Source organism: Oreochromis aureus, linkage group 7 (genome assembly GCF_013358895.1).
Source record: "Oreochromis aureus strain Israel breed Guangdong linkage group 7, ZZ_aureus, whole genome shotgun sequence".
In the NCBI taxonomy this organism is placed as follows: domain Eukaryota; kingdom Metazoa; phylum Chordata; class Actinopteri; order Cichliformes; family Cichlidae; genus Oreochromis; species Oreochromis aureus.
Genome location: NC_052948.1, coordinates 44,824,446 through 44,836,369, shown reverse-complemented (window position 1 = coordinate 44,836,369; position 11,924 = coordinate 44,824,446). Strand labels below are relative to the sequence as shown.

Here is an 11,924-nt window from a genome sequence, read left to right as displayed (position 1 = left end):
GCTTGTTGCTGCCAATTTTTTTACCTGTTCTGGATTACAGTGACATAATTTACACGAATCCCTCTCCTCACTCTCTTCTTCTGTTGGATTCTGTCTATCATGGGGCATTAAGATTTATAAACTGCTGTAAACCTTTAACACACAACTGTGCTCTATATTCTCTGCTTGACTGGTCCTCATTGGTCTTATGGAGGATGGTCCTAAATGGTATTATTTTATTTATAAATCTACTTCTGGTTTATTGCCCTCTTATTTATCAGAGTACATGCCAAGAATTAACATGCTGAAAGCAAGAAATGTGACACTAAGACACAATTCATTGTCACGATCCAGTGTTTTTGAGTTCTTGTGTTTTGGTGTCATTTTTGTATTATGGTTTATGTTTTAGGTTCATTAGAAGTCTTTAGGTTAGTCTGTCTTGAGTTTTTTATTTTCCTCTTTGGTTCCTTGTCCTTTAGGTTCCCCTTTTGTCTCTGTGTGTCTGTGTGTTTGTGTGTGTCCGTTTGTCTTCTTTCCCTTTTCTGTTCCCATTTCCTCTTAATGCGTGACCAAGTCCTGGGGTAGAAGCTGCTTTTTAGTCTGTTTTTTCAGGTTTTAATGATCTGATATATCTTCCCTGAAGGTAAACGTGTGAACAGGTGGTGTCCTAGGTGTGGGGAGTCTTTGCATATACTGGCTTTCCATTTAAGGCAGTCAGCATACAGAGCATGTAGGTCTGTGCATGTAAATTTATGAACAATACTTAATTAAGAAAAAAACAGGCTGCTTGGTAACCTTGATTGGCTATAAATTGCTATTGATTGTTATATGCCCACTACACCCAATTATAAGTGTTCAGGTCAATGTGTGACCCCCCCCCAATGAAGAATATCACAAACGGATTTTTACATAAATAATAAAAATTGTATACATATGTAACTTGTGAGTAATTTCAAACTGAATTTCTGTTATTACTACTGCACACATGCAGTACCTTTACGGCCCACACTTTGGGAAACACTGCCACATTTGTAGGTTCTTAGTTATCCAGGTCATAATAATCTGCAGACCCTTTTCCAATAGTACCTACTCGGATCGATACGCCAACCTCGAATGGTTTTCCATTACAAATGACGCCACAGACCAGCCAGTCGGGGGCATACAGTCTGACTATGGCACATTTTATTACCTTGGAAACCCGGCCGAGCAGTTACTAAAAAAGTACCCGGTACCAGGTACTATCACCTAATTGAAAACCCTGAAAACCTACTAATGGAAAAGGGCCTTATACTGCATACACTGCAATATGTTGCTGCCGCCCTGTGTCAGCTCGCAGGCACAGCAGATTGGTCGGCGGAGTGGATGTTGTAAAGGAGACCACGCCCCCTCTCAGAGTTTGGCATCGGGGGATGGTGTGAAGGAAGGCAGGAAACCATGGATCCCTCTAAAGAACAGCTGGAGAAAACGGTGGACATTTATCGAGACACGTGGGTCCGCTTCCTGGGTATGTGTTGTTTAATTGGTTTCTGGTTACTTGCGCTAAATTCACTGCCAGGACAGAGTGTGGACCAAATGCTAGCTAGCTCGGAGTTAGCAAAGGCAGCTAACCACTCTCCTCAATATCTATTTATAGTAAAGTTGCCTGTTCAAGGTCGTTTTGTTACTGCATGGTATAATTTTGAAGCATTGAAGGTATGCTCGGCAGTGTCGTGGTCTTGTTTCCACACTGTTATGTAAGACGCAGTGCGCTACTAACTCCACGGCGTGTAGTTGTCCCGATTAGCCCTTAAAATCACTCAGTGAAAGCAGTTGACGAGCAAGTTGAGACAGTGACTCAACCACTGAGAAACGCCCAGGCGTGATCCTATGAAAGATTAGTGTATTTCTCCCTTTACTTCCCCATCTCTACCAGCTATTACAGCGAGGGAGGGCGCGGGCAGCAACCAGTCCTGAAGGGGATCAACTCTGCAGCTGTTCCCACAGGCTACATGCCTCCTCAGCTTTCATAACATACACTAGGCAGCAGTAACACCGTAGTAACAGTATGTATGCGGCGTAATGTGTATTCCTGTCATTTTTGTATGTGTCAATATGCCGCAACAGTGAAAGCACCTACATGTTAATTCAGTTGCAATAATGATCTTATTACGATGTGTTCCAGCATTCATGTTGATGCTACTTTGACATATATAACTTAAAAGCACTGAAGGTCAAGCATGCCACTCATGGCAAAAGCAGTCCTCCACCTGACAAAAACCTGACGGTTCACTCGAACGTGAATAACAGGTAGATACTGTCCCAGCCTCCAGATTCCACAAGCTCCCAACGTGATCGGGCAGAGTAACCTGCTGGACACAAAGGAACTGCTGATAATTTCCTGGTGACAAAATACAGGACACCCCCAGAGGTCAGGTCTGAGCTGTTTTGGCAGCACAAGGGTGACCTAAAAATATTAACCATCGTTTTTAGTTTTCCAGCTATATTATTCTGTACATTAAGAAACATTACACATTTCTACATGAAATTCTTATTAATACTACATGTCTCCACACTGCGATGAAATTGCCAGGTGGTGGTTATCCAACTCAAACTTAACTGATCTTAATTATAACAAAATAATCAGTTAAATTAGTAGGGAGATCCATTAATGACCTTTGAGATGACCTAAATTCCTTATGTTTGGTTGTTTTAGAGATATTTTGAGCATGTTACCACAAAGTATTGAATGGCGCACTTTTTTTCCCCCCCAAATCCAAGTGTTTTGGCAGTGAAACACAGGAGGCTATTTATTGGTGGATGGCATTAGAAGAGACAGTGGCTTGTCTGATGTGCTTGTAGATTAATACCAACTTACTTTTATAACCCGATGCTAATAAATAATGCAGCAGAATTGCCCCGCTGCATACGTGAGCACTCACTAATTGTTCATGGAAATCTCTAAACGTCACTTTTATCACCCACGTCCTGCTATCTTTATCAGGATTTGTGGTCCTTATCTCTGCTGCTTATCTTATCTTGTGGGCACATAAAACACACCCAATCTCTCTAACTAACCTTCCTGCCTTGCTGGGCAAACAGCAGTCAGTAATACAAAGGCATGGCATATTTTCTCATTAGACAGTGCTTTCTTAGATAACCTTATCAGTACACCATTTGATGGCATGCACTGTAGAAAAGAAGGGCTCTTATCTTTTTGTTAATGTTACCCTCACCTTCTGGTCCAAATCCAGTAGCTGACCTGGACAGTAACAGTCAAATATTTAAAATGAAAAAGTGTACCATGTGATGAAATTTGCGACTTTGGGACACAGCCATGATTACTGCTGTGCAGCATCCCCTCTTCTTGTAACAATAGTCCATAAATTTATGGGAACTGAGGAAACCAGTTGCTTGACTTTTGGGTGAAGAATATTGTTCCGTTCTTGTCTGATATAGGACTCTAGATGCTCAGCAGTCCTGGGTCTTCTTTGCTGTATTTTTCATTTCATGATGCATTAATTGTTTTTTCAGTTGCAAGAAAATCTGGACTGCAGGCAGGTCAGTTCAGCACCTGGACTATTTGACTATGAAGCCATTCTGCTGTAATAGATGCAGTTTGTGGTTTAGTATAGTCCTGCTGAAATATGCAAGCACTGTCTGGATGGGAGCATGTTACTCTAAAACCTTTCAGCATTGGAAATTATTTTCCAGATGTGCCAGCTGCCAGTTCTATAGGCAGTAATGTACCCCCATACCATAAGAGATGCACGCTCTTGAACTGTGTGCTGATTACACATGGTCAGATGGTCTCTCTCCCCTTTGAACCTTAGGAGACAGAGTCAAAGCAGCCATGCTTCTTAATTTAAACCTTGGCAAAATACACAGAGATGAGTTGTGAAAAATGACAGTTTGAGCTATTTTTTAGATATCTCACTGCAGTCTCAGTGTGTCTCCTTGCACCTGTGCCTCAGCAATAAGTCCCGGATTGTCAAAACAGCCATTTTCAGTTTGGGTAAGTGGAGGAAGTAGCAGGAAAGCAAATTTAGTAGGTGGAACAGGCCAAGAAGGAAGAATTGTGTTGATATTGTCAAAAAAACAAAACCCAAAACAACCTTGAAACGACTGAAAACCAGTGTAAGCTATGTTAAAAGCTGCAGCTAAACCAATTGTGCATATACTTGAAGTGTTGCAGTTCTTGTTTAGAATGATTTTTATTTCTATTACCAGCCACTCAAGTTATAGCGTAAGAAAAAGCTCATTTTTACCCATATTTTAATATCAGGCTCATCTTCTGATTTCTTCTATGACAGTCTTTCCTTTAACACATGAATTTGGTTTCTTCCTGGCCTTTTGGGTTATGATGTTGGGTGTGTTTGGAACTGGTTCAGACTGCAAGGCTTTATTCCTCCAGTCCAATAACTTTTGCCATGGCTGGTTTTTGTAGAGGTCGTCTTGTGCCCCACGTTCTTTGTGAAAACACCAATCGTAACATTATAAAATCCATGATGTTTGCCTACACTTCAATCAATCGCTTGGTATTCGGTAACCTCCGTCTTTTGTATACAGTTGTTGCTACTCTGACTGCGCTTTCTTTTAGTTTTATGTCACATGTGGTCGAGAGAAAAACAAGCACTAAATCTTGTGTACTCAGGCTATTTTGATTACATGGGATTCAGCTGCTTTTTGATGTGTTAAACACAAAGCTTGTGACAGACATGTTGGCAGTGCTTGAACAGCTTCAGTTTTGCCCGCAGTACCCTTGATGTAATCATATAGCGGCAGCAGAATTTGACTCCACCACGCTCCATTGGTTCTGTTGTCATTGAACCAAAGATAATGCTTCTGTGTGACTGGTGTTAATTGTACCAGTGATGTTCATGTACTATGGGATATGGCGCAGGTGACTTCTTAATAAAAGATCTAGGACGTGCAAGTCATTCCACCATCATTGGAATGGAAATGGAAAGAGATAAAGCTGTTTATTAGCCCCTTCGTTTCAGGATTTGTATGCTGTCCTGCGATCTAGCTTATAAATCTATACTGCAGAGATCTTTATTATTATGAATAAAAGTTTATAACTATTAATTAGCTTTGTGCTTTTGAGCTTCAGCACCTGATAGGCTATTGTGTATCTAAAGCAGACTTAGAATGCATTTATATCTCTGTTCCCACAGGCTATGCCAATGAAGTCGGGGAGGCCTTTCGTGCTCTTGTGCCAGTGAGCTTTGTATGGGGCAGCTATGCTGTGGCCACTGCATATGTTACTGCTGATGCCGTGGACAAAGGGAAGAAAGCAGCTGTGGTAAGATATTACCATTAGTTTGTTGTATCTTCATTAATAAACCTTATAGGGTACATTTTCATTTTTATGTAACAAGGAAAGGGTTTAAATACATCTTAGCTTTTAGTGACTTTAAGTTGAATTCTAATTCGTTTTCCCCCTCGGTGAGGTTCATTTGTGTTTGTCTGACCTCGATGTTTACCAACTACCAGGTGTACATTGCAAGTTTGTGCGTAAAAAAACAACCCCTAGTCACATATGGTACCTTAGATGTGCAAAGGTCTGTACAGGCTTGCAACTAGCTGTGAAAATTAATGTAAATTCGCTCATGTTCTCCAATAGTCCAGAACACAACACTTTCTTTTCTGTATTTACTTTTATTGCTCCCGCCCCAGACATATCTGGCCAATAAGCAGACTGGACATTCTCACTTGGTTTGTAGTAACACATGTTAGTCTGATTGGAGTTACCTTGGATTTTTCTGTGTGAACAGAAACCAAACCATGCAGAAAAGCTACAAGTTTACAAACTCATCATCTGATTTGGACCATAATAAATGAACCATAGGTGTGCAAACGACCTTAGTTAATCCTAGATCCCTGGAATGGATTTGATCCTGAGACATGGTACTTTACAAGTGTTTTTATTTGAACAGTTTGACTTTGACATACTAAAACTGGCAAGTAAATATATATATATTTTTAATGGGTTATAAGCCCCACAAGTGTCCACTATCTGAAAGGATCAAAAAGAAACACAGACATGTTTCTATTTTCCTCTTATTGTTCTTTCTTTGTATTTTTTTGTTTTGTTCTTGAACCTCAAGGCAAAACATTCTGAAATTTGTCCCACTGATTGGCTAAACCAAACTTGGGACATGGACTTGGCTCAACTTTTTTTTTTTTTTTTTTTTTTTTTTCCCCTCTTATAACCATTTGGTACAGCTGTAAGCAAACATTTACTATCTCAATAAATGTCTACGTGTGTGGTAATGCATTGGAAGGTTAAAAGGCTGAGCTGTGCAGTCATGATGTCAACCTAATACAAGATCTAGGGAGACTGCGCATTCCTTGTAACACCTCATAGTTGCAACTGCAAAATTGAATTTGATCATATTTTAAAATAAATGAATGGAAACTTTTTTTTTCTTCATTTTTTGCGAAAGGTGGTACAAGTGATCTTCAGACTAAAAAAGAATGCATGTTTCATATTGCTGCTTGCTTTTGGTTCAATTGAAAAGTCCAGCTAAACTTGCTTATCCACTTCACTGCTGCTTGAAACTTTCATCATTAACTGTGTTTAAAACCTGACCATAACAGTTCTGACAACCCTCATTTTTCCAAATATCCAACTGTGTCTCAAGGCCCATGGGGACAACCCAGGGAGGACAACAAGGGTTGCTGTGGCAGTGGTGGACACATTTGTGTGGCAGGCTCTTGCATCCGTGATCATCCCAGGATTTACCATTAACCGTGTGTGTGCCGCGTCGCTGTACCTGTTAGGAAGGACCACGAGGTGGCCATTACCTGTCCGCAAGTGGACCACCACTGCTATAGGTCTCTCTACAATCCCCTTCATCATCACTCCAATAGACAGGTAAGCACAAGTTACAATATATTCACTCACTCATCCAAATCATTGAATTCAATGCACTTCCTGTTCCAACATGACTGCACATCAGTGCACAAACCAAGGTCCATAAAAACATGGATCTTCCAACACCTCACAAGTGGGCTTGTAGAAGAATGATAAATGCACTCCTAAACCTTGTGGATAGCCTTCCCGGAAGAGTTGAAGCTGTTAAAGCTGCAAAGAGTTGGACTGACATCATATTAAGTCCTATCAAATCCAGTGTTGTATATGTTTAAATAGGTTATTTTTTAACATGATTATTTAAATGTTTCTACTGTAAACAGATTTAGTGGCTCAGCAGTATTGTCTTTATGGGATTTGTCTTTCCCCAACAAATGTCCTATTAACTGCTAGTTAAATAAAGGATAAAATATACAGGGCCCAGGTGTTTTGAGACATGTGAGACACATGAAAGAAAAATCGCAACAAAAATTTCTGGCACAACTTCACCTACTTCCAAGGTGCATGGAGAGGATGAAAGAATTCACAAAGCAGGAACTCCAGCAACACTTGAGGGAAGATGAACAACTTTAATAATTGACCGACGCGTTTCGGCTAGTGGCCTTCATCGGGGTCATGAAGGCCTGAAACTCCTCATCTAACATACGGGAGCCATCCTGGCCAAATTCCACAACAACCTTAACTGCCCCCTGTAGGTGTGGAGGAGTACATCTCTGGTCTGAGTCCCTCCCCAACTAATGTCTTTAGCTTGTCTATAAAGAAAGAGTCCCTCCCTTGGGGGGGAAGCCCCACCACTTGTAAGGGCAATCTCATCCTTTCTGACACTACCCAGGTTGATTCCCCAAATAAAGAACTTGATTAAAACAGAAAAAGTAGATTAACATAAAGGAAAGGATCTCATTAGTAAAAATCTAAATAAAATACAGCAGAACAGAATAAGAAACTCAGTAAGTTAAAAAAAACCAAACAGATAAGATAAGAGAGGTTATTTATCCAAAACGCTGGCAAATTGCTCAAATATACCACAGCATAGTTAATGTCCCCGGTTTTAAGTCTGTGTGTATTGTTTATAACAGAAAAATTGTTTCAAAATATGGGTGCTGCACAATATTACTTGTACAACTACCTTCTCTTTATAAACAAATTCAGCCGCTATCACTCACTGATAAAACGTTGCTTAACAGCAGCCGTTGAAAGCAGAAGTGTTCTTTGCATCACTTCTGCTTTAGGAAATGGAACCAGAAATAATTTCATGGTAAATAAAAACATTTTCACTCCCATGTTCTCTGCAGGTCAGTGGATTACCTGCTGGACTCCAGCCTTCGGAAGGTCTACGGTGATGAAGAGAAGCACAAATAAGGAGGGATCACGCAGGACAGACTGTCCCCCTTCTGACCGAGCAGGAGTCCAGTCTGTGCAGACCATTGCTGATGTGTAAAGAAGGGATCCATGAAATGAGATTAGTCCACAGTTAGTCAGATAAACTATAATACTGTCGTTTTTTTTTTAAATTGCAGAACTATGAAATGCACTACATTAGTTAAGATAGATAAGAAGTGAAAACCGACTGTGTGAAATATCCCTTTTGGGGATGCTGAATTTAAAACTCTCAGGGGCGGTCTGGGTGGTGACACCAAAATATTTAAATGGGTATGATGAGTTAAAAAAAGTACTTTACATAGTACAGTGAACTTCTGCTCTTTGGGAGCGGTATACATATATATATTTTTACCATACTCCTGTTATCTTATAGAGACACAGCACAATGTGAACTGTTACTCTGAGGCTTCACTTGCTGTATTTATTAGCCATATTCTGCGGTACTGTAATGACAGGCCAAAAAGCCATTCTCTTATTCATTGCCAATTTAAAGTTTTACTTTGTTTTTGTCCTTTTCTGAAAGGGTTTTCTTACTTGGAAGGTTAGTGAACGCATTCTTTACAACCATCTGTATATACAGTACCAGATCAGTGTGGACTACAGTGTAATTTACTGCAGTCTGAAGATGTTAGATCTATAACTACATGTTTCTCTGGCACCAGGACTGTTGATTCCTGTAGGCCTCAGATTAAACTGATTGATCAGACTTTGAATGATCACTGTCCAAAGGGCCAGTGTCATTGATATGCACAAAATGTTTTAAGGGATTCAGAAATATGCAGATATTCTGTGCTTATAAGCAGTTCTTTGAGACGTCAAGAGACGTATGCTGAATCTCATGCTGAACTATGCAAGGGAAAAAGTAACTTGTCAGTAAATGGACATTATTTTTCCCATCTCGTGAGTGCGCACAAATTTTGATGAAAATGTAGCGCAATACTTTGATTAGATGTCACGTTTTTAGCTGAAACACTGAGGTAAAGGCCATCAGCAATAACCTTTGTTTAACATGTTTGTGTCACGCTGTTTTATTTTTGTCAGTGAGGGAAAAGCCTGTGATTCACGTGGTGACACAAAGAAGTGATGCCAGTCACAAGATCACCTAAACACTACTTTGTTTTGTTTGAGGGGGGGTTTCCATTAAAAGACATACTCAAATCTCCAGGATGTGCAGTATTTAATGTTATCATCTTACTGTAAGCACGTTTACTTTGTGATTTTAGTCTTATTTTCATTTGTAATAGGGAGCGTAAAGGCTCTGAAGTCTGCTTGCAGTTAATGTACTGATCAGCTGTGCTAAAGGGAATTGGGACATTTGAATGACAAATTGATGTCATTGATTACACCAGTGCTTATCCTGCTGTGACATGTCAAAATGCCTGCCTTGATTACAAAGTGTACCGGTGCCACCCTTGTGAAAATGCTCTTATTACGTTTCAACATTTCTGATTTGCATGCTGCAAAAAAGGGGGAGAGGGAGATGGTTTTCTTTAAAATGTATGTGTGACTTGTGTGACTGTGTGTTACAAGCGGGAATAATGAGTCACAGTTTCAGCCTTAACTGACAAAAAAATAAAAGGTCAAACCTCAAACTTTCGTTTACTGTAGTTCACAACATGGAGTGTGATGAATGTTAAAGCTCCATTCATTAGAGTGGATTTCTGATATTAAGCAGTCCTGTTATTCTGTACCAAAACTGTAATGAAATAAATGATCTGTCTGTTTGTGGTTTGTTTCAGTGATTGCTTTAATCTCATCACACCTGGTTCTCAAGTTATTATATTTATGGCTTTAACGTTTTCTGAGTATCCACCTCTGAACTTCAGACAAAATATTGGATTTTACGATGCACTGTCTGCAGCGAGGCCTTCCTGGAAGAACACTCTTCTCTGCTGTTTCAAGTGGCAGCATAACAACTTGCTCTTTGTGTGGTCAATTTCTGTTTGACTGACTGTCACTTTCTGATGAAAGAGGCGTAGTTTAACCACTGAAATGGGGGCTCTCTAAAGGACACCAAAGCAGGCGATTTGGGAGCCCAGTTGCTGTAATTTGCCTTGATTGAGTCAGGACAACACAGCTGATGTCACTTCTGTAGATTAAGTGGCTGCATTAAAAAAGCCAAGGGAAAGCTGGTTGTGCGCATCTGTGATCATGTTTGTGCTTTGGTGTGTGTTTTTGGCCCTTTTGACCGTGTCTGGTGGTCATTCAGGTAAGAAAACAGCAGCCTGCGTCTACTGTTGGGTCAGGATCTGATAAATTGGCTTATATTTTTGAGTATCTACTTACAGCCATGTTTCAGTACACCCAGGAAAAGTGGCTTATCACTGAGAATCCACAGTATGTTGATGCTGATGGACAGTTTCTAGCAGTCCAGGATGGCATGCCTGAAAGTTTATCAGAAGTTCCCAGAACACTGGAAGCCAAGGACCAGATGTCATCAGCTACCCCAGAACAAGTTCTTGTGAGGGAACAAGGTGGGTTGAGGTTTCATACCTTTAACATGATCGCTAACACCATTAATCATGACCTCTTTTGGTCATCCTGCATTCTCAAGATTTGATTTGTGACACTTCTGCTTTGTTAGACTTCAAAAAAGCCGAAGGATCAGCAGTGTGGAAAATTGCCCTGGTAGTAGCCATCCTGCTGGTGTCTATAGTGGGATTGCTGAGCACGGCCTACTACCTGTGTGTCTGGAGAGGAGGCAGGATCTACTATCAGGCTCAGAAGGAGGGTTATGCTTAAATAAAGGAAATGTTTAGTAGTAACTCCCACAAGTCCTTGTCTAATTTGAATTGTTTGTGGATTATGTGAGGATGTTTGCAACACGCTGCTGTTTTGTAACTCTTGACTGATTCAGTGCTACTTGTTCATACTGGTGACTAAAAATGAGGCAGTGATGAAGTCTATAAAAATGAAAGTGATTACATATAATGAAAGTGATATGGTGGTCCCCAAACCACTGCTCTTTTCAGGCTCTAAAAAGCATTCTTTAGCCCACATACTGCACATGTTTAATCTTCACCATGTGTCACATGCACATGCCACTTTGTTAGGTACACTTTAACTGCTGGTCAACTGAGCTACTTTCAGCTGCTGTGAGACTCTGTGATTCCCTTATATTGGTCTTCAAGGAGTATTTCCAACAACTTGATGAATCTATGCCATGAAAACTTGAAGCAATTTTTGCTAAGCACTGGGCCTCCTACTTTAAATTTCTGTACCACAATTTATGGAAAGGAACAAAAAATAGAACCTGCAAGACATTTGTAAACCTGAACTTGTGTTTTTATGTACACTCTACAGATCCAATGCCAATTCTGTAACACGTGCACAAGCCGGGCATCTCTACAGCGATACTGTGTAACTGTAATGAACTACTGCATCTCGAGAGAACCCTTTTCAGACCAAAACTGAGCATTTACATTTATTCAAAATAAAAAAAGCAGTCACTTATGCTTGTTGTGCATCTTGCAGCCACTGGGTGTCATCACTAACACAATTTTTGGATAAGGCCCGAGCTGTTTAACTATAAAGAACTGCTTCTGCACAATTGCAATCATGCTGTTGCACTGTACTGTGAGCTTATGCTCTGTTACATATGGTAATATCTGACCCTGTAAACTGAACCTCAGACCTTTTCTGTTGTGCTGCATGTCCATAAGCTTCATGACTCCAAACTCAGTCTGGCTTTAAGCGCTTTGTGTTTATGCAC

General features: G+C 40.3%; 1 protein-coding gene across 1 annotated transcript; it reads left to right on the top strand.

The window, feature by feature from the left end:
* The first annotated feature begins 1,192 nt into the window (after positions 1 to 1,192).
* On the top strand, positions 1,193 to 9,940 carry mtfp1 (mitochondrial fission process 1). The gene is made up of 4 exons (XM_031757598.2): positions 1,193 to 1,483; positions 5,133 to 5,260; positions 6,603 to 6,835; positions 8,125 to 9,940. Exons 1-4 carry the CDS (start codon positions 1,414 to 1,416, stop codon positions 8,189 to 8,191), a joined length of 498 nt encoding a protein of 165 aa, XP_031613458.1. The 5' UTR covers positions 1,193 to 1,413; the 3' UTR covers positions 8,192 to 9,940.
* The last annotated feature ends 1,984 nt before the right edge of the window (positions 9,941 to 11,924 follow it).

Bases quoted from the DNA above. Each gene is read 5' to 3' on its own strand.
- mtfp1 (XM_031757598.2), top strand. From the start codon at position 1,414: ATGGATCCCTCTAAAGAACAGCTGGAGAAAACGGTGGACATTTATCGA. The intron at 1,484-5,132 runs GTATGTGTTGTT...CTGTTCCCACAG, and splicing joins CACGTGGGTCCGCTTCCTGG to GCTATGCCAATGAAGTCGGG. The intron at 5,261-6,602 runs GTAAGATATTAC...CTGTGTCTCAAG, and splicing joins AAGGGAAGAAAGCAGCTGTG to GCCCATGGGGACAACCCAGG.